This window comes from Charadrius vociferus, unplaced genomic scaffold, assembly GCF_000708025.1.
Source record: "Charadrius vociferus isolate BGI_N301 unplaced genomic scaffold, ASM70802v2 scaffold161, whole genome shotgun sequence".
NCBI lineage: Eukaryota > Metazoa > Chordata > Aves > Charadriiformes > Charadriidae > Charadrius > Charadrius vociferus.
The window spans coordinates 1,845,085-1,868,540 of record NW_009646928.1 but is presented as its reverse complement, the minus strand read 5'-3'; the positions used below and the strand labels follow the sequence as shown (position 1 = coordinate 1,868,540).

General features: G+C 36.5%; 1 protein-coding gene across 1 annotated transcript in view; it reads right to left on the bottom strand.

The window, feature by feature from the left end:
- Positions 1-23,456, bottom strand: part of OLA1 (Obg-like ATPase 1) — a 99,893-nt gene that overhangs the window by 45,717 nt on the left and 30,720 nt on the right. The window contains exon 3 of the mRNA XM_009894540.1: positions 6,460-6,635. Coding sequence (XP_009892842.1) covers positions 6,460-6,635 — 176 coding nt within the window. The remainder of the gene's footprint in view (positions 1-6,459; positions 6,636-23,456) is intronic.

The window sequence follows — 23,456 nt, the reverse complement described above, 5'->3', positions numbered from 1 at the left end:
GTACAAGCTGTACATGATATAAGATTTACTCAGAGCTAGATGCCAATAATGTTTATGAACCGCAGCAAGTACTTTTACCCAAAACATCCTACAAGCATTCCAGTCTATGTAATTCGTGTCAATAATCCCCAAATTCTCCTGCATGCGTCATTCTTGCGGATTCTAAGGCATTATACATAAAATTATATAGTTACCTGTAGCTTCTCAAAGAAAAAAGCAGGCAGGAATACAGAAAGCAGTCTATCTACAAGTGATTATTTCTAGCAGTTCTGAAAATCCAAACAGGGAAATTACACTGAAAAGTAAAATGAAACATCTTTTGTAGAGTTCCACTAAACTTTTCTTAGTGCATTAGTCTACACACACTTATTTCCAAATAAATCCATGTGTGAATGAGTTTGTTCTAGACGCGAATGAAGCCAATTGGAAAAGGTATCTTTTTCAGAATACAACTATTCCTACATGGAGCTATTTCGATGTAAGTATATACTATTTAAAAATTACAACATGACTTGGATCTAGACATACCCAGACAGACATTATTTACAAAAGTAATTACTTTAAGCCACTGTTCAAATCTACACAGGAAAAATCAGCCTTGACAGAAAGTATTTAAGCATTGACTTCTCTTTGTCTACTGATAATACCAAAAGAAATCCAAACGTGTATTTACACATTATGTACTTTTAAGTCAGGCTTTACTACTGATTAATTCACAAACATCTGCCATGACTATTTTCCTGTTACATTCAAAATGTTCTCCAGAATGAACTTTAATTTCCTCTAAATACCACATTAAGCACAGTAAATGGTCCACTAAAGATTTTAGGCCTAATTATATGCATTAAGAATATAAATATTTTCTCGATTCCCTATGATTTAACATTTAAGTTTCTAATTGTAACAGCCATCAGCAGAAAGTATGTCAACAGTGTACATGTATGCTGCTCCTTTCCTTCCATCTCCAGTGGAATGAACTGGCCTCTCAAACTCTCCTCACAAAAGGAGACCAAAGAAACAGGCAGGAAAAAAAAAAAAAAAACCACACCACACAATTCATTGCTGTATTTATCTTCAACTTGGAAAGAAAGAAAGGTGAAAATTCCTAACTGACATCATCAGTTAGAGGAAATAAGAGTTCATCCATCCGTGAGAACTCTGTCGAGCACTTGCAGCACGAGGTCAGCGAATTCTGCTTGGCACCATCCCATTCATCAGAATATTGCAGGAAGGAAAGATTTTCACCCTCTTTTCACCTAGTCTATACTGGTAACAAGAAGAAACTGAATCTACCAGCTGTCTGTTGTTTGTGAAGTATCTCCCACACCATATTAGTAATTTTAAATTTAAAAAAAATAATCTTTCAGTTACTGTATTATCAGGACAGGACCAAGACACTAAATGGAAGGGAGGAGGAAGGAAGGGATTAAAACTACTTCAAACATCATGAGGAGGATTTTGCTTTACTCTTCATGGTACATATACGCTGACAGATACTTATACTCTATGGTTCAGGAGGGTTTTGGTATCACTACATTAAAAAGGAATGTCTAACTGTTCTTTTCATAATTACAATTACATTTGCTCTTACAAAATGTGTTCGAATTGAAAAAACTAATCTTAGTTTAAAATTGACAGACAAAAAATGGAATTTAGGTATCTCACAAGACTTGTAAAAACACCCCTTTCAACTGAAATCTGGAAGTTCAAATGCAGTGAACATTGATCCTGACCTACTCTAAAAGCTGCCTTTCAACTGAAAATTGGAAGCTCAGACACTGCAGACATTGATACTGAGCGACAGATTTTGTCTTCATATCACTAACATCAATAACCTGCATGAACTCAACTATAAATAATATTCTTGTGGTCAGATATATAAATCACAATACCATTACCACTAAGAATTATTCTGTGCTGGAATTCAAGATTCAGTGCACTAACAAAGGGCTGAAGGAATACCTATCTACTGCAGAGGATCAATCTCTAAGGACTAGAACTGAATTACACAGGAAGGGTAATGCAAGAAAATCCTACAATAATGTTCACTTAACTATATTATATTGTACCAACTTGAAGACTTTTGTCTCCAGGACTGAAAATACCATAACTTAAAAAAATATATATTTTTAAAATAAGTTTTTAAATGTGTACATTCTGATCTATAAATGCATACATGTTTGAATTTTACTTTGAAATCTCCTGCTACCCAAAATGACAGACCGATAATAAACTAACAATAAAGTTTAACTCAATATCTTTCTCACATCTCTGCAGATATCAGCACCAGCCGGAATTAAAGTATAAAATCAAAATTACTCTGATTGCTTTCTGAAATTATATTTGCACTAATACATGCAAATAACAGGGGTATTTTCATTTTATAAGATCTCTTTAGAAGGTTATAACCAAAATAACATTTAAAGGTATACCGAGTCTGAGATAGTAGTGCCCTTAGTAAAAGCAAATAGATATTTCCGAGAAAGCAGCGAGAACACTTGCAAGACAAAAATACACATGTAAAGGAAGCTATTCCAAGCCTATGTCAACATTACATGTTGCTGATCTTGGGCCATAGTGTGTCATTGATTTTAAAGTAGAACTTGAAAATTATTTCATTGATGGCTCCTTAGCAGCAGTTGGCTATTTTATTTCTGCTGACAGGGGATTGAGAAATCAATTCTCTGAGACAGGACAAACAGTTAACAGTATTCAACTGCAAAGCCAGGTCACTGCACAAAAATGAACTTACCAACTGTATGCAACGTGGGTGATAATTAACAAGTTAGAACACAGGTGCAAGAAGGTGGGCAATCAAATACAAATCTTGATTCAAGAATTGTTGACTGACACAGACTGACAATTTTCTTTTTTTCTTCTCCTAAACCTTTTGGAGATTTCAGACTATCAAGTTACAGTTGTGGAGGCTTACTGATAAAGAGAATCCTCTAAAGCAGACAATTCATATTTATGAAATGAGAAGAATGACTTCTATTTTCAATTAGGTTCCATGACACACACAGTGAAATCCCCTTTGATGCCAGCAATAAGTTTACACAGGTCACAGAGATTATAGCCTCTCTGAAATCAGTAACTTTTCCTTAGCTTTCATATTAAGGTTATTTGTTATATTCAGCAAAACACCAAAGGAAAAACATGCTTGGCTAAGATCAATATTATTTCTTTTCTTTCCTCACCTTCTTCTTCTTTCCTTAACCTTATATAGTGTTCTTCCTCAATAGATCTCAAAGTGCTCTCAAAAAAAGTGGAAACAAAAAATGCAATTCAAGTACTACGTGTTTTTGTTCACCAGAGGAAAGCAAGCTAGTGAAAGGTCTGAAAGCAATAGAGGTAAGAAAGCTTGCAATATCTCTATCTGAATGAACCACGGAACTTTCACAAGTCTCAACCAGTTAAAGAAATTCTCAAGTGTCTTTACCTTAAATTACTCCCAGAAGGATGGGAAAACGATAAAAAGCAGAGAGACTACAATTTTAACATTGTGCCTTAAAAACAAAATAAACAATATAAACAAAAAATTAAAAATAAACAAAATAAAAACCAAAGCAACCTACAAATACCAAATCTTTCCCCATGTAACCTCCTAGTTTTCCTGAAAGGGAAAATGACTGGGAACACTAAGCATAGACAAGAGCCTACACCTCCGCAATGGAAAGAACAGAATATTAGCACTGGCTATGTATGATACCGGTAAGTAACTTAAAAAGGCAAACCCTGAAAAGTTCTCTTCCAGCTTCCCCTTTCCCTCTGTCCTTTTTTTGAAGATAACGTATTTGAAAAAAAGGTACAAATTCCAGTCTATACTGCTTCTTAATGGCTTTTCTGCCCTGGAAAGAGGAAGCCTTGAACGGTAGCCACAAGCCACATAGGAACATTACAAACTGTGCTGGACAGGGAACTCTCTCTGTGCCCAACAATCTAACTGCAAAATGCAACAGGTTCAGGAAGTGCAGAATGATCATACAGCCAAAGTACACTCCTAACATTTGGCTACTGCTTTAGGGAGGCGTAATCTTTAACTGCTTGTTTCACCAATCCCATATGGTTTCTCTCCTAGACCCATAAGTCATTTACCACATAGTTAAACGTGCAGTATACTATATAAATGCAACCTCAGGCCTTCTCTGCAACGCAAAACATTAAAGGAAAACAGGCCACACAAACTGTACAGGACCACCTCACAACCCAGTGGCTGAACATCTAAATAAACCCATCTGGTAGCAGGAAAAGCCCAAGAATTGTTGTTACAATCTTAGAACTACAGAAATCTATTTGTAGAAGTTGTGCAGGCCTAAGGACTGATTTACCAAGAAAAGTAACCAGGCAGAGCTCTCATAGGCCTTTACCATTAAAAAAGTCCATTTTACTAAGGTCTACTGTCTACCTTACAATTCAAGCATGCAATTCACCAAGGAAGACAAGCAAGAAGATACAGGATCAGCAGGACTCAAAGATGGGATGCCCCACAGCACTTCCCTGAAGAGATTCCCTAGTGACTGTAGTTCCTACTTGCAGCCTTTGTCTCAAGGGGAGCATTAATTTGTGCCTCTCCACCCTGTTCAGCCACCCCTTTCCATGAAACAAAGGAATTTAATGCCTTTGAAACCGCTATTGTTGTTGACAAACTCAGCTGAGACCACTCAAGCATAACAGCTGTTAGTGAGAACAGAACTGTAGGAGCAACACCAAGAACCTGGTGTTTCCTGTGCATGTGTTCATAAAGAAAGGATAAAAAAACCCAAGGAATGACAGGAACTGTAAGTTACAAACAGAAGATGACAAAGTCATTTTGATAGGCGAACTACAGATGAAGTAATAGTAAGGAGACTGAAGGAAGAAGCAAAGAGAAGGATGAAAAACTGAAGCTAGGTAAAGACACATTAGTATGAAACCCTCAAAGCATCCAGAGAGATACACTCAAAAACTGGACAGGAACATCTCTGTCATGCAGAGCTGAGCCAAGCTGTTTCCAAAGACAACCACACTGGAAAGTAAGCAAGAAGAGCTCAAGACTGGGGCAGAACAGCATCACAACACTCCTCATTTTCATCATCTCATACCATGTAAAATTCAGCCTTAGGCTGAACTTTGAATTCACTACGACCAGGATTTTTTCTCACCCCTTTGCTTAAGATGTATTAAAGGGTGAAAGACTGCGTGGATGCTATTTGAAACTGTAGGCATAAGCTGCTCTGTTCCTCTAAGCAGGTGCAACCTTTTGTAAAAGATAAAATTCGCTGCCTATATGTACCCAAGGATGGGTTGACACACGTCAGATAAGACCTTAAATGAAGCATACCTGCTTCTCTTTCTCTGGGCTTACATGAAAGTCTTCAAAATCATCCAGCAATAGCTATTTTTTCTGGCTTAGAACAGTCAGGGAATAAAATACTTCTCAAGCCAGACGAAAACTAGTTCTTCACCAACAGAAGTAACCAAAGAAGTGGTTTTTAACACTGTATCATGAAAATGAGCATTTTGGAAAGGGATGTTTACTTTCAGTTCCTATTCACTTGCAAACACTAGGTAGGGCTGAAAAATTTCATTGCACTACAATGCAATAGAAAAATAAATTAGAACACCAGCAGTGATATGAAAATGTTTTTCTAACTACTTGCTATCTAAAAAACCATGTCAGAAAACAGTATTTTTTACTACTTAATTGTTACCCATAAATAGTGTATTTCCACACTGATACACTGCTGTAATAATTAGAGAATGCACTTTATATACCACCTGAAATATTTATAGAAGATTAATGAAATAAAGAAAAATTAATAACTAGACTACTGGCAAAGTGTAGCGGACTCAAAAGTCAAGTGGCAGTAAAATAACCATTTACAAAAATATACTTTGAAGTTGATAATTATTATACATTTCTAATTTACAAAGAAACACCACTACTACCCTGTGATAATTGAGCTCATTTAAGCAGCCTTCCACAACAACATTCTAAAATTAATTTCAACTAGCAGCCTTTATTTAACACGCACTAAAAGACACAAAGTGCAACCACACCAAAAAATACATTCACTTGGTGGCTACAGGAATACTAGTATCAACATCACACTAGAACTTAACAGCAAGAATAATTCAGAAGTGACTACTGTACCTTGCATTACAACTAAACACTGATGTAAGTTTGACAAAACATTGGCAATTCTCATATAAAGCTGTGTCAGCAAGAAAATAAGTTAAATTTAAAAAATTACAATTAGCTTCATCAGTGAAATCTTAGAATGTCAGCACAGCAAATAATTCAGTCTAATAATTTTTTAACTCATAATAATAATTACTTTAAAATACACATAAAATAGTAGTAGTGTTTTGTATTACACATGTGGGAGATCAATAACGAAACCCAACAAGACAAAAATTTCAATTCAATAGAGAGACTACTTAATGACCGACTTTTATAGGTCATATACTTATACTTACATATTCAGGTTTTAATTTCTTGTCTCCTCCTCTTACAGCTACTTTTTCAAGCTTGTCTATACTCTGCATGATCAGCTCCTCATCTTTAAGTCTAAGTTCCTCATGTATTATTTCAATGTCACGAACAGGATCTACACTTCCTTCAACATGAGTGATATCATCATCTTCAAATGCTCCTAAAACAAAAGAACACTTAAATTACATATTAAAGTAAAAAGACAGGAAATACATATTTACAACACACTATTAAGTCACAAGAGTTTGAGATGAAAGAGTAAAGTCTTGTACACACAAAGCATAGCGCTTTGCCATTTCAAGAGAGCACTTAACACATCCTTCTTTAAGAGTTTCTTCTAAATAGGAACAGGCTAGAGCACTTCCCTGAAAATAGGTACCACTGTATTCAACACTATCTAACCTAGCAGTAGCAAACATAGCAGCTAAATTGAACATAGCAGAACATTTTCATACAAGCAGTAATGACTAAAAGACTCGTGGAAAGAAAACCTTACAAATCACCTTGGCAGCCCTCACTGGCTGGCCAATTTTATGCATTAAGAAAAAAAGAAGTTCCAGACAAAGAATTCTGAAGTTCTGAACGACTCTTAGTGTTTCCAAGGGAAACAGGGCTTAGAAAAAAAGGCCTGAAATCATCTGGCAGACCTCGTCCCTGTTTCAATCTACTTTATCACTGTGGTTCTGACGGTGATTAGATAATGAACCACTCAGACACACAATTTACACAGCAGCTAATTTCATCGGCCTGATTTGAGGGTATGGTTTTTAGGGGGCCATCAAAGAAGCAGATGAAGGTGCATTTGTCATATATGAGTGACAACCATTCACACTATCTGAACAAAATGGTGCTGGCCCTTATTAGAAACACATGCTATTATCACATATTTAAAGTGCAGTTGAAGCCATAATTTCAAATTGCCAACTGGAAACATAAGGGTAAAACAACCAGATATTACTGAAGCATGTGTGCTGACTTCATGCCCTTCTGAAGACAATCTGGCAACATAATTCAACTAGGATTTACATTATCAGATAAGCAGTATCACACAAAAAAAAAATCCACACCCCCCCAAATCAATACATATTTTTAAAATTAAAATATTAACAATTAAAAATAGTTCATTACTTATTCCTGGATCAATTTTCAGAGGATGTGTACACCTATCCTGTAACATTAAAGATATGCCTGAGAAATCAACCACAAAAATAATTTTATTTTAATATTACCAAAATGAAAATCAACTGATTTTTTTTACACGGGGAAAAAAAAAAAACAAACAAGGCACTTCTTGTACTAAGTGTAAGATAGGAAACAGGTAAACTACAAACAATTCCTTAATTGATATACACAAAGTTGGGGTTCTTTGTTGTCCTGAACATCTTAAACTTCACCTTTTCTTCTAACTTACTGAAAACAGCGGGTTTAGCAATAAAAATTTTACATCAAAACACACGGTGTGCAGGTTTAAAATGTTGCTGACAGTCAAATGTCAAAATCATTTCCATATAAACTTATGAAAAGTCTTCAAGAAAATGGTTACCAGAAGTTCCTTCCTCTCCCATCAGCTGTCTCTCTCCAAAGATCATCAGTGAGATCCCTTGGTACAGGGAAAATCACCTCAGCAACAGATCCAACTCTGATGCTCACCGTGAAAAGAGAACAGGCAGCTCTGTCAAAGGCAATACGCACTACGCTAACCTGTACCAATGCCAGGCAATTAAGGAAGAGATACTGTAGCTTTTGCCTTCTATAAATCCCTATCTGCACACCTGACTCAATGGGATATGGGCTGTTCAGATGAACAAATCCTAGAAAACATAATTTAACAGCTCTGTTCTGATTTACAAGGAAAATACTGAATAAAGGGGGTGGTGGTGGTAAGTAGGAAGATGTCACCATACAGATCAAAGAAAAGTCTACCTGCCCAGCCTTCTCAACAGATGGGTAGGATTTACGCAGCTAAAAAAGTAAAGTTTATCTTTCTTCCTTGCATCAAGAAAAAAGTGTCCAATACCATCTAAATAATACATTCTCAAGTCGTTTACATCATCCTTCTGCATTTGGTGTCCACAGGTTTGAAAAACAACAAAAAACCCCACACCGTTAAAGCCAGGAGAAAAGCTCCATGATTACAAAGATCTCGCATTCAGAACATAAAATAAAAAGTAAACAGCTTGTTTTGTTCTTAAGGAAGAATGAATTATTTCCGACAAAGCGAGTGTAAGGCGATTGGTAATAACGAAACACAGCTTATATATTAGTTATATTTTTCCATTTTCTTCAGCAACAGTAAAATAATTATCCAGCAATTATCTTCATTTCTTCACATCTTCCAATTGCTTTTCACCAAAAAAATACAGTTCTTTATTCATCCAAAACCAATTAATTCAGTGTAATTCCACCCCTATAAAACTGAATCTATACATTTCACCTTCCCTCTCGTCTCAGTCCAACGCTTTAACCCATGGACACTTCAATGTTCTTACAGAGTTTTCCTTAAGTCTCCTCCTCCCATCAGCCATCCTCATGCCTGTGTCAGCAGCCATCCTGCTGCTCATTCAGGCAACGTTGATGACAAGAGACCCACGTCTGGCAACAGGCGGTTGCTTGGTCAGGTAAGGAGCCCTTCTACCAAGCTGATGATTTCCCATCCAAGGCAACAATTTAGCCTTCTCTCCTCCTCACTGGGTTGCTTAACTCTTCTCATGGAAGAAATGAACACTAGTTGCATACTTCATTAAAACACTGGAATTTGAGCTTAAATTTTCAATTCTACATTTAGCAAAAAAGTGCATCTTCCTAACTTGGAAAAGAGAAAACCTTATTACCTTATTACTACTTACAAATATCTAAAGGGTGGGTTGAAGGAGGATGGAGCCAGACTCTTCTCGGTGGTTCCCAGTGACAGAACGAGGGGCAATGGATGCAAGTTGGAACATAGGAAGTTCCATTCCAACACACGGAAAAACTTCTTTACGGTTAGGGTGACAGAGCACTGGCACAGGCTGTCCAGGGAGGGTGTGGAGTCCCCTTCTCTGGAGATTCTCAAAACCCGCCTGGATGCAGTCCTGAGTAATGCGCTCTGGGCAATCCTGCTTTAGCAGGGGAGTTGGACTAGGTGATCTCTAGAGGTCCCTTCCAACTCTGAAAATTCTGTGATTCTGTGAAAACCTATCAACAGGTGCACCGACAAAGGTCATACAATTCTCTTCTAAATAGATAGGAAAACCATTAAGTTAATCATGGCAGATTATTTTTTTCTTATGTTATCAGGAACACTTAGAGGAGAGAAATTTAAACCTCTTCCCATTGGGACAGCCACAGTCCATGAGGAAGTAGCAAGTATTAGATTTTTTATACACAAAAGGTCAAGCTAGCATCACTGTCCAGCTTTTGGCATAAACTGAGAGACGCTTCGTGATAAGCAACAGGCATTGAGCTTTATTTGTGAATCTCTTGTTCAGGGCATGTCAATGCTGACTTTAGTCAGAAGCCTAGTCAGAAGCAAGAAGGTGAGGTACTCAAGGAAGAAGAAAACAAAAAGGAGGAGAGACACTGCTATGATGAGAGCATCTTAGCTATAACTTTGTCTCAATATCCGCGTGGTATGTGTCTTGGGCAAACTGTTATGCCAGCCTCAAGCCTGCTTTGTAACGATGGTCTAGCACAAATCACATCGAGCATTGTTGGGAATTCAATTCTGGTCTGCAGAGCTGAATGCAGACTTAGCAAGTAAAAACTGGCGGTAACCTTAGGAATTAGGCTCTGTGCAAGAGATGAGATCTCTTGGAAAAAGTATAACTGTGAGAAATTAACAAAGTTAAACTATTAGAATAGTTTAACTTACTGAGTCCCTGATTGAAAAAAAACATCTATATAAAAATGTAAAGTAGTAGGAAAAAAATGGAGTTCTAAAACTGATTCAAGAAATAGGGCATACCAGAAAACATGTATATTATTTGCAATTTACAAAGATGAAAACAGGAACGATAACATTAACCTACGAATCTTATCCAATATTGATTATTAACAGTATATTGCTATTTATTAATATGTCTCTCTGCCTTTGCTTTATTAGTGAGTGCAATTCCTCTGTGAAGCAAGGCCTTTAACTCTTTTGTCAGGAAAGGTGATGCAATAACCCCTCCTTCCCTACAACGTACACAGCAGGAAAACAGAAAGCTCAAAGGCTCTATTTTAAAATATAATGAATAGGGGACTAAGAATGACATCACTGTACAATTAAAGATAGCGCAACACCTGTATGATGAACAGGATGCATGAGATGGACACAGGCCATGAACCTTGAGTAAGGAATAGTATAAATAGTTGGTATCACGCACTACATAGAAAAGTAGCCTGTTGAAAATAAAAAGGAGTCACTAAAATATGCTGAATTGGAAGAAGTAGGGAGGATGGGAGGTAGGTCTTGAGGTGCAAGATGACAGCAAATAGATGAGAATTTCAGTTTTCTTAAAAAACAGGTAAGATTATCTTGAGTATCACACAGAAAAAGAATACTAGTCAGTTTATCGACATGTAGCCCTCTGAAGAAGGCAAATAAAAATAATTGACAAAGAAATGCTGATATTGGCTTGGCTGACACGGATCACTGATTACAACAGAATCAGTGAGTAAAAATAATGGGGAGAGGGAAAAAAGGAGATCTGGTAGTCTTCATTTGATCTCAAGCTGATTACTGGCTTGAGAGAGCTTGGTAAAAAAATGAGAAAGAAAAAGTTCCATGAAATCATATTAACAAGGCATCCAGGTGATGAAGAAAAGGACTAGAATGGGGTAGTTGCAGAAAAACAGAGAGCGCAAACGCCTGTCACCTGTCATAGGTAAAACCTATCCTGATTATGAGCGGTGTTTGCATGTGGTGAACCTCAAACACAATGTGTCATTCTTGTTATTGACGTAATGAGGGTTCAAATTCTGTAAATATGAGCGACCTTTCCAAGGTTAGAAACTTGGCTACACGCTATCCTCTGCAGCACACTCACACCTGCCAGGCTACTGGCTGCTGAGCTCTGTGGTGTAGCTTCTAAACTTTTCATTAAAAAAATAATTTTTTCCAAACATGCTAAAAATTTTGCGTTAAAAAAGACATTACAATATTCTGGAATTTTATTAAACAATAAAATGATCTAACTATGCCACTTTACTTTTTTTTTCCCTGGAAATAATAAGTAAATAAATAATTACAGATATTTCATATGACCTTCTCCAAAACTAGCCATACCACTGCATTCTTAAGACAGTATGACCTATAGACAATGACCTTCTCCAATTAATATAATGAAAATCTATTGTTCTTCCCATATCTTCGTCAACTGCATTTGCTTTTGAACAGAAGGACTTGGTGTTTCCCAAACATTACCCCAAACGATGGCAACTTCCTTTTGCCTACTTCCTAAAGTTATACTGTCTGTGCTCCAAAATTGCCCTCATTCCACTACAGAAAACTATAGCATACTACTATAAGAGAAAAAAAGGAATCAGTTTACATCCCTGCCACTTCCTTTAGTGTAAAAACCAAAGACTACAAATCTGCTGTGGTAAATTCCCATAATGTTTTAGTGGCGTGGAGATATTGCTATTAAAACAAGTCAAGTATTTAGATAGGAGAATAGTAAAGCATAACACAGCAGCAGAAATCATTTTTCCATCTAACAGCACCAAAAGTAATGACTTAACCTGAAGTTACTAGAAATGAGGAGCTTGGAAATGATCACTGCCACATTCAGCTCCCTCTTTGGTTGCCTGTGGGCCAAAACCTAAAGCATTCTTCAGTTCAGGGAAGGATTTATCTTCGGCTGAGCACTTTATCAGGGCTGTCCGGGTCCAAGTGTGGTGGGTAAAAGCAGCAATGAAGAAGTAACACAGTGATAGCTTGTTCTGTACTTTGCTTTCAAGTGATACTAGATAAAAGAGATCCAGAAAATGGAATGACTGGCTGGAGCCGATGCGAAACCTGACTCTGCTTTTTCCCTGAGGAAGATTAGGAACTGTCTGTTTATCAGGTCTTGATGGCAGCCAGGACACACGGTCTACATCTTTTCTTCACATGCAAAAGTAATAGCAGATAAATATGTATACACCACAGCAGTAACAAATGCCACATTTAAACCATATCATCTAATGGCATGCACATTTCTTTCCATTTCTTTCAAGAATCAGCTTCAAAATTCTTTGACAAAATTTACCTCAGCCTCCAGAGATTTTTGCATTGCTTATGTTATACCTGTCAAGATCTGATGACTGTATGTTATGTATTCATCTGAACAGAACCACTACACTTAGTTACAGGCTATCATCAACCAATTCATTCTCTTGCTAAAATCAAGTCATCCAATTACTCCTTGACTAATCAAGGCTGTTTTGGCTTTTTCTTTTTTCAAAAGGTACTCAACAGCATAAACAGTTCACTTACAAGAAATGGAAAGGGGCTAATCAGCAGAATTATTGTTTTGCTGCCACAATTTGCAGTATTTAAATGTAGTTGCTGATTGGACTGAAAGTTTTATGATATAGCATAAAAAACTAGTTTGACACAAAAACGAAGCTGCCTATAGCCTAAACTTTATTGTTTCTAGCTGCTCCAAGCTGCCACCGAGATGCTAAAAACCAAATCAAAATAATACTACTAGACTTATCTTATTCTGCTCTTAATTGCAATTATGGAAATTAATGAATATCTTCAAGATTAATTTATATTTGATGTATCAGTTGCTTCATTTCTTTAATTATCCTTATCCTTAAAGTAAAACGGAACAAAATATTTGGCTAAGATTAAGCTCCACATAACAGCATTTTGGCATCTTGTATTCATTTACAAAAGGTAAGCAACTGCGTTGTTATATGTTATGCTGTAATTAAGAGGCATATTTACAATTTGATCGGAATCTGCACTGCATCACAAGCTGAAACTCCCATTGGTATTTAGGGTAATGACCAGCCTTTTTTGTCAATAAGCTATAAGAGAATGTTTAATAACACCACCAAACCCCAGACCTAGAGAATAATTGATACTTGCACTTCCTCTCCAGCATACATTCAACACCTATTATCAAAAAGAGCTTCTCGTCACAGACTGATATGGCACATCACAATGCACATACATACCCTGTTATAAGCCCCTGCAATAAATGAGCAATAGTATCTATCTGGCCACTTACTGGGCTGGGAATGGGGGAGAGAACAAAAAAAGAAATAAAATAGGGTAACTTGGGGGGGGGCTAGAAGCAGGGTATTTCTTTGAGCTATCAAAAGAAACAAGACTACAAGTGTCAAAAAACATTAAATTATAAATAATATCTGTACTTAGACAGGCTTGACATGCTATCATCAGTATTATAAAGATTCAAACAGTAAAAGATACCGCTATTTCTGACTGAGGTACAAGTACATTTAACATTATAGAATATATTAAACTTTGATGATGGTACATTTTACTATGCATACTTACGATTAGAAGGGCAAAAGAATACTGTCAGAGTCAACATTTTACAGCTTCTTAAACATAGCATGTGTTAACAAAGAACCAACAAATAAAGTAGGTTTAGCATGTTTTCCCTGGCAAGCTAATTTCAAGTGAAATTAATCACCTGTAACACAAACCTAATATTCTTTAAGCAGAGTAATTTTCAGTTGAAGAAGGTGCACCTGCCTACATCTTCAACATAAGCAAAATCAAGTACAAAAAAAACATTAAATAAAATGCTCTAGTAAACCCTGACTTCTGAAGAAAGAATTTTTTCAGACATCTTTTGTGGCTTTGTTTTGTGCTACAGCCCTTTAAGTTTTGTCTTCATAAAGCCCTAACTAGTTGTAATCACTCGCAGTCTAATTGTGGACATTTATCTGCTTTTCTTATGCATAGAACATAGCTATTAAAGCTGAATGGTGATGGTGTGAAGTATAGGTTAAATTGGGTGAAATTAAAGCAAATTACTCTGGGATGTGGAACTCTGAAAATAGAAACCGCCAATGATTTGCAACCCTCTTGATGATCAGCTTCACAGAACCCTAAATGACAAGAAAACTTACATATTTTAAAGTTAACTAGATTTTTTTTAAATAATATGTATAAATTTATTTAAAATGCAAGCAGTCACTGTGGCAATAATTATTTTGTTTTACCTGCATCGTAGAAATATAAGAAAAGGTTTTAATTCCCATTAAAAACACTTGTTTATATTCTCAAGTTTAGCTGATTTTTAGCAAACAAAAAACAGTTCAGAATATTAGTCGCCGCATTAATTACTTTGAACACAACGTTACAGTTCATGCATAGCATATGGCTATACAGACACAGGATGGTAAAAGCAGCTGATTTGGGCTCTCTTGACTGGTGCGGTATTAGGACTCAAATTCATTACTTACCTATATAAAAGATAAGTAGCTACATTTACCCTGCTGAGCCCTAATACCACATCAGTCAAGAGAGCGCAAATCAAGCACCCCTCCCCAAAAGTCTGAAACAGCGGCTGAATGGCAGTCCTTTCAATATCAAATCTATTGGGAGTATTTGACAAAAAAGGGCAAGTCTATTTCTGCACCAGCAGACACACAATGAGAGCGTGTAGCAGCAATACAGGATTTTAAATGACTGTAGTATCAACTTCTTGAGCATACAAAGAATTTACATTTGCATAAAAGTACTCGTCAAGCAAGTACTGCACAAGGTCAGAGATGAGAATTATAACCTCCCCAGGAAACACTCAGGCAAGCAATTCACTTCAGGACACGTAAGTCGGCAGAAGAAACCATGATTCTGTTCCTGGTGGAAGCAGCTTTAACAGAGAAAAGTAGTTACCAAGACAGTCGCTCCAATGAGCTTATCTGTAAAATCCTGTTCCAGAGCCCTTACCCTTGAGTCGGTCTGACAAATATCAGTGATTTATTTCAGATGTAAAATGTGTTTACTTGCCATTGCTCTTTCATCCTAGCACCACTGGGATGTAGTCAACACTCTGCAGGCAAAACCTTCTACCTGCTGAGATTTGCTATCAAGTTGGTCACACGGGGTAAAGGACATTATTTGACAGCTGAAGAAATAGATCTTTGAGCCCTTCATGCCTCCATTTGCAGAGGGCTCACTCTGACTGTCCTTGATCATATATTTGACATACTATCAGCACAGTGCCCACCAAATAGCACTTGGGACAAATTCCTCAGTTACTTTTCTTGCAACACACTTGACCCAGGATCACAGGGCATGGTAATTTGCATGGACTCACTATCAGAAGACACTAGGAAGGGCAGCACTTGATGTAAAACTTTTTGAGATGGCTGACATACCACATAAATTGTTTAAAATAAGAATTCCCTAGGAAAAACTAGCCTCTCCGTTCAGATCTTTCCAAAATACAAGTATGTTAATTGAAACAAGAAGGGGCATTTGGAACCTAGCCTGGACCGCTGCAAATTGTCCAAAAGCCAAAAAGGCTGAAGAATGCGAACGTTTGCTTCAGAGACAAGTGCTCTTGTCAACCTGAGCTCAGCCACCCTCTGCTTTATATTACTTTCTGTTCTAATGACTGAAAACCTTCCTTTGTTTAAGTCATGAAAAGAGAAGCAAACAGGAACAAGGGAGAGCTCTGCAGTATCACCCTGCACTCCTATGGCAGCACCACCTGCATAAAGGATAGTGCCCGCAGGAAGGTCTGGCCACAAACATCAGTGGATAACTTTTAATGCGCCTCTGTGTACAACATATCCAAACTGTCCACAGAAGCCAATGTTCCTACTCAAAAGTAGACTGGAACTCACGTATTTGCAATCTGATGGTGTCATACAAAAACATGGTTCCTAAGCAGAAGCCATTTGGAAAGTAGATACATGCCTGTATGTATCACTGTGTAGTCATGTTACTTCCACCATCGCCATCTCGCCATCTCAGTTTTACCCCTTCTTTCTGAAGGTCAGTCATCAAGGTCTTCTCTTAGGAGTACTCAGTGCCAAGCTCTACGGTGTCAGTCTTAATGGTAATCTCTGAGAGTCACCATAACAAAATATAATTGCTAACAATAACTGTGTTCTTAAGACAATATATTTACACATGAATAGCAACTAGCAGCCATCAGCAGAAACCCACAGGGCAGTTCTAACTGGCCTTGAATGACCAGATATACAGGAAACATTTTACTTATTCATGGACAATTTATCTGTGTCACACTTTGACTCCACCAAAGATGCAGAAATATCAGAAAAACCATTCGAACCCTGAAGTTTTATTGGGTCTGGCATATCACTGCATAGTGGTTACCACGACTGTACTCCTATTGAACCACTTTGGATACCTAATGCTACAAAGTCCAAGCCATTAAACTCTGCTGAGCCCACCTTGACTCAACTCTGTTCTGCATTCTTCAACACCTTAGAGTTATTAGTCTTTGTAAAATAATGAACAGAGAATGAACAGTTCAGTTCAGCACAGAACGCAAAATTATAGCCCTCCTAGAACCCACAACAAAAGGTGTAAAATTGTTTCAATGAGGCAACTTCTCTTCAAAAACATTTAAAGCAATGTCTTAAGCAATATAAATACCTAAACAGAACTCTAATGACAAATTCGCAGCTTCGAGAGGTTAGTTATCTAAGCAGTTCCCAAATATTCTGAAATTTAAAATCATGTCACTGTTATGATAAAACAAGAGCATTACAAAACTGTCAAACAACTTCTCACAGTGCCTTACAAAAATGTTATAAAAATGGATTATGGAATTTGGCAGAGTGGAAAAAATGTTATGTTTACAGATCAGTCATTCTTTAGAAAGAGAGTAACTGAGTTTTTCAGAAGGGAGTTGTAAACTCAGCTCACTACTTGTTAACAAAGAACCTTATTCTCCACATCTGAATGTTTCTCCTTTGAGGATCCATTTCATTGCACAATGAAGGTGAGGAGGAGTAAACATACGTGAGGAAAGACTAGCCAACGCGTAACAAAAATGAGACTTGATGAAGACTTAAGCAAAAATTGTTTGCACAAAAATGAGACTTGATGAAGACTTAAACAAGCAAAAATTGTTTGTTAAGTGCTGTTATATATGTATATGGCCTACATAAGTTTGTAATGAACTGCTGTGTTGTTAAGCGAATAAAATATCTCGAAAAAAAAAGCAAAAAGCCCCTCAGTAAATTTACCTTATAAAAATGTGCCTTATCATACAATCTTCGCTCTAGATATTGTGGCCCACATTCATAACAGAATTTATGAGTGCTACCTACCAGGTTTCTATTAATAGAAATCCTGTTAATAAAAACTAAATTATTAGCTGGTTAAGAGACAGTTTGTTCTTCATATATGATTTTTCACATGCAGTGATTACTTTTCAACAAATTAAAGATGATTTCACAGTTCTTAGAACCTCACATAATGGTACAGGCTTGGAATCACAAGAAATATCAGATGATCTTTTTAGAACATCACCCGAAATATTGAAAACAAAAGGTAATATATAATTTGCATCTTATTTGAGATGCTAGACCTGATAAAGAAGGTTTGCAATATTTCCTGTTCAATGTTCAAATTTTAATATAACAGTTGACCGGACAAAACTCAATACTAATATTTTACTTTGGATGTTAAGTCTCTTCCGCTTCCTCATAAAACTCAAAACAGCATCCCAACAGAAAACTAAGCATAATACTTGCTATAGATTGGCTGAACAGTTACATGGGAAGTAAAGAACTCACTATTTAGCACATTATTTCAGTGAAGGAATACCTAGCACTCACAGATGTGCGTTTCTTTCTAGTAGCATTTTACTTCAATGACAACTACACCGTGGAACATGTCAATTGTGTTCTGTAACTATCTGGCACCATCTAGTAGCCAGTGGTGTCTTCTTTACTAAAACCCATTGACAGAACCTGTGACAAGGGTGATACTGAACAGATATGCAAGAAATAGGAACACAAACTTCTTTATCCAAATCTTATATGGTCAAACAAATATTTTATGTTGAATTAAGTAAGACAAAAAACATTGTTTCATGCATGTATGCAAAGTTGCCATTTATTCCCTTTTGCTATCCTGAAAATACACAACTAAAACTAACAAAGAAAACACATGCTTTGATTCACTTAAACCCTGGATATACAGGGTGGGGTTTTTCCATGATTGTCAAAGCACAGTGTCTGGCAGGCCCCAGAATTGGGGGGCAGAGGGGTGGAGGAGGGGGGCAGGCAGCAATATGAGCATGTTGAGGCTACTTCATTACGTTCCTGAGGTGTGACTGGGTAAAAAAAAAAAAAAAAAAAAAAAAATCTTCATTTCCAACAGTTCTACTCCTTTAGCTTGCGAGCAAACACAGATACACAGCCCTGCTGTTCTGCTCCTTGCAAAATAAATATATAAATGTGATACTTTTGCAACATCTAACCACAGCTTTTTAAGCTGAAACAGTTCTTCTCCTTTTACTTTAGATGTCAAATCCATCACAGAAAAGAATTTTGTTTTAAAAAGACTTCCTCAATGAAGCAGTTCATTTCTCTGCCATTTAGCTCACTGTATTTTTACAAGCACCAGGCTGAGCAAACTATGATTGAGAGAAGCCATCTTATGCACATTGCTGTTGTCCCACATCATTCAGAACAAACCTTTTTAGATCGTTAACTACCACAGGAGTGCTGATTACACAGGCACCAGCAATTTCCTAACCAATGACCACCTGAACAATGATGTGTTCAGCTTCTCAGACCCTGAAGCCTTTCAGAGGTGAATCATTTCACAGTTTGGAACTAGATCTCCATAGCAACTTCCCTTTGAGGGTTTTAGAATCACCATCCCGTAATTCTATGATCATCAAGCTCAACCATTCCCAATGGTTCTTTTCACAGCAGATGGAAAAGGAAGCCTTGAAATTTTACAGTCTATTTCAAGCAATTCATCTGGCAGCCTATTAGAATTCAAAATATTTCGACCTTCAATCACAAAGCATGTTATCTGAAGCTGTGGTGATCTCAAGTCAAGACAAGCAGACGTTTTAGTCTAATCATCCATGATGAGAAGCGACTGACAAAAACTCTTAATTCAACCACCATCAAAATGCTTATTTTAACTGCATGAAAGTCTTTCAACAGGCAATGAAAACACACCATGTACCATTTTATCACAACCTTCCATTCAAGGGAAATATGAATTCTGAATATTGGCATGGATCTTTGCACTCCCCGACTGCTTTTGAACAAATATCTGCTTCCTAAAAGTCGGTATAAATCCAATTCTACCACATTATTTTCAACAGCTGTCAAGAAAAATGATGGAAGCAAACTGCAATTAAACTTCTCACGACTGAGTACAATAATGCTGTAAATGAGTTATTTATTGATGGAACCAGTTTGTTACAGGCATCTTCTAAGAAATCCGAATCAGTTACATCTGAGAAAATAAATTCCAATTAAATTACGAAAACATAGCATTGGTTAAAGTCTCAAAGCAAAGCTCAGTTCCATTATGATCATAATCAGAGGGGGGGTTGAATTTTTCCCCCCCTCTGTTCCAAATTCCCAACTCAAATCACTCTCTTCAGAGTTAAAGAAACATTTCCCTTCCCAAGTGTTTCAGTCAATCCCTGAAATAATCCCATCAGGGTCTCAAAAGCTTTAAATCTGAGAACCTTTAGACCTAAAGCCCAGGTTGATTCATTCACATTTTTTATCAAACTTAAATGCAAGTTAAATTGAAATGTTTTAACATCTCAGTTATACACTACTACATTAATACAGGTGGTTCATCAAATTCATTCAACTCTGTAAGGTTAACTCTAGAAATACTTTATTCTTACTACATTTTCTTCAAAGTACAAAGCATCAAATGCAGTAGAGAATAGTCATTAACTCCATAAACACAAGTTATCTGGTGACTAAAGAATCCAGATGACTTGCAACTTTCCATACAAAAATGCCAGCAACAGTATTTAACAGGATCAGCAGTAAGTTTCGTAAATTTAAAAAAAAAAATTACCATTTGGTGACTTAACAGTGCGACTTTGATACTTAAAACAACAACTGCTGTAAAATATATCAAACTTAAAAGAAACAACAGAAGGACCCACATGTATGAAAGCCCCAGTGTCCACTATGAATAGTGAAATAAGGGAAATTAACAGGTATGTTATATTTTATAACATTTGTTTAGGCAGGAAGACCTAATTTTTTTATTTTCTTTGAATGAAAAAATGCATCTTCATTGTCCCTCAGCAGTTACTTAACTGCAAGAGCGGCCACAATTGAGACCCTTTCTACAGCATTTAAAATGCCACATTTTATTAGGCTACAGGGAAAAACCAACCAACCAACCCCCCAGCTGACATTATTCTCCTAGATATCAACATTGTTGAGCCATATGCTTACTCTACTTCAAAGAAAAATTCTTTAAAAAAGAAACTTATTTAAAAAATAAATTAAAAGATCTTGAATACAATGATTTATTGGCTGGTGGTTTATTGAGAGTTAATATTTTTGGTGAAGTAATTTTGAAAATATTTCCGTAAAAGAAATTATGATGAAAATCTCTAGGGGAATAAACTAGCACAATACAGGATTTTTCTTCATATATTTTACACCATTTACAAAGTTAGCTCATGATCAGAGTGATACAGCTGCTTACACTGAACTTCTTGAAGATCTGAGGGGAGGTATGTGAACATAACCACAAAATTTAACCAGGGATGAAGCTAGAATTTAAGATATAGTAAAGCAAATGAAAAAGTTATGCATCAACTGAAAATGTCAACTCTTTATTTTTATGTACAATCAACTGAAACAAATACAGATTTTATTCTAGCAATCTGAGAAAGAAACACCATGGAAAAAACTCTTGAATATTTAAAGCACTGTCTCCTGCAAAGACCAGAGATGAAGGCAATTATACATGAACAATATTAAAATTCTTAGTGGTTTCCAGTGTTAGATCAGTTACGTCAATAGCTAATATAAAAACTAATGCAAATATCTTCCTAAAGGATGAAGAAGTTACAGGATGCATTCTATAATACTCAAAAATTTTGCTCAAAAATTTTCTTCAACTTTTGTATTTTAATACGGAAAGTAACTGAATGCATTTGTTACCAGAAGTTTTACAAAGCTTAGCTTACTTTTTTTTGTCTGTTGACCAAACATAACATAACCATTAAGTACAACCTTTTATTTAGCATTGTTCTATCTGAAATGGAATATAAAACTGCCCATGAGCACCAAGGTATTTACACATTTTGCTAAGTAAAAAGTACCACTGTCACTGCAGCAATACTCACGTGTGCAGGCAGAACTACATACACGTAATTTATCTACTAGTACTGTTGCTATTACTGAATGCAATTTGAACAGGAGCATTTTTTAAAAATTCTTAAGTGAGAGTAAATGATAAGTAACTTGCATTGTACAATTAGACTGTCAGCAAAGGATGCCTATTAGTAACGCATACGCAAATCATCTGAGAGTTACATCTTTACAATCTATTCTATGATTATGCACAGTTATGATTCAAAGTATTTTCATGGTATTTTACCAGATATTTCTCGTAAATAGTAATTTTAAAATTGAGGAGGCAATTCTTAAAATTGTCTTCATATACTGAGAATGAAACTGCATTTTTAGCTTTTCCTCCTCCCAATATCCCCACCACCGTATCTGAAAAACGTGATCTTAAGCACAGTAGTTATATATTAGCTCACCGTTTAACAATCTAGAATAACCTTAAGTTTATTTCATAACATATAATCAAGCAACATACGGTAATTAAAGCACACTGAAAACAGCAGTTACTAGCTAATTAACATTACAGAAACACTTTTCTTAATGATAGAAAAAGACAAAGATGTTATAAAGTACCGTAGCATAAGGAACAGTTTGTTATAAACCTTTTTGTTTAAAACATTAAAAACTTCAGCTTAAGAATTTGAAATTATAGTACTTTATGAATTAAAAATGTCAATGCAAGTAATGCATGGTTAGGTGAATAGTTTAGGGAGTACCCTTTCACCACGTGGTTCATGTAGGGGAAGCGCCATTAATACGAATTGTTGCACCCCTCGGACAGCTCAGCATTTGCAAACACACCCAACCTCTATGATCCTTATTCATGCAGAGTTAAACAACAAATACAGTTTCAGCATTTTCATGGCAATAAGACGTATTTTGCCATCACCACAGCACCTGAACTGCAGCTAGGGTAAAGCAGCAAAGAACAACTCGAGCTGTGATGATGGCACCCTGGGCTGGAGTTAGGGGACAGCTGCCAAGACAGCCCCTGTGTTCTTTTAAATGCACTGGTTTGCAACATCATTTCAGCAGCATACTTCGTTAGATAATTGTTTTGTGTTTTGCAAGTAAATTACCACTTTAAAACAGTGGGAATATTTTACATTTACACACTATTTTTAAACCCATCTTCTATTTATTACATCACAGTTTATCTTTCATATTTGTCTGTATTAACACTAACACCCAAAAATGCTTGCTAGCCCTAGCAAGTAGTCTCTTTGGAGACCAACACTTCGGTATGAAAATACCTTCTGATTTTTTTTCCCCCCCCACTATTTGTATCCCACCATCATGCACCACCTTCTCTATATGCTTCTCTCTTTTTTTATTATTTATTTAACATATTTTTTCAACATCAGGAATTATTTTGTTTCGCTCGCATTCTTTGCTAGGCTTTCCAAACACAGCACATATGAAGGTGTATTAGCTTTCCCCACAGTTTCATGATTACTAGATGGGCCAACACAAGGGATTACAGCTGCAAATTAGTGGTTGTTAGTAATAAACAAGACCAGGCCTTCCATAAAGTTTGACACACAACTACAATTAATTTTGTGCTCACATATAGGCACAGGACAGTACACAAGCAAAACCATGTACCCACCACCAAATGGACAGCAGACTGCCTGTCTCAGCACCATTGCCTTAGTTTCCCAGTCGCTATAAACTGGCAATAGTATGTATGCCTCGGGGTGGGGGGGGT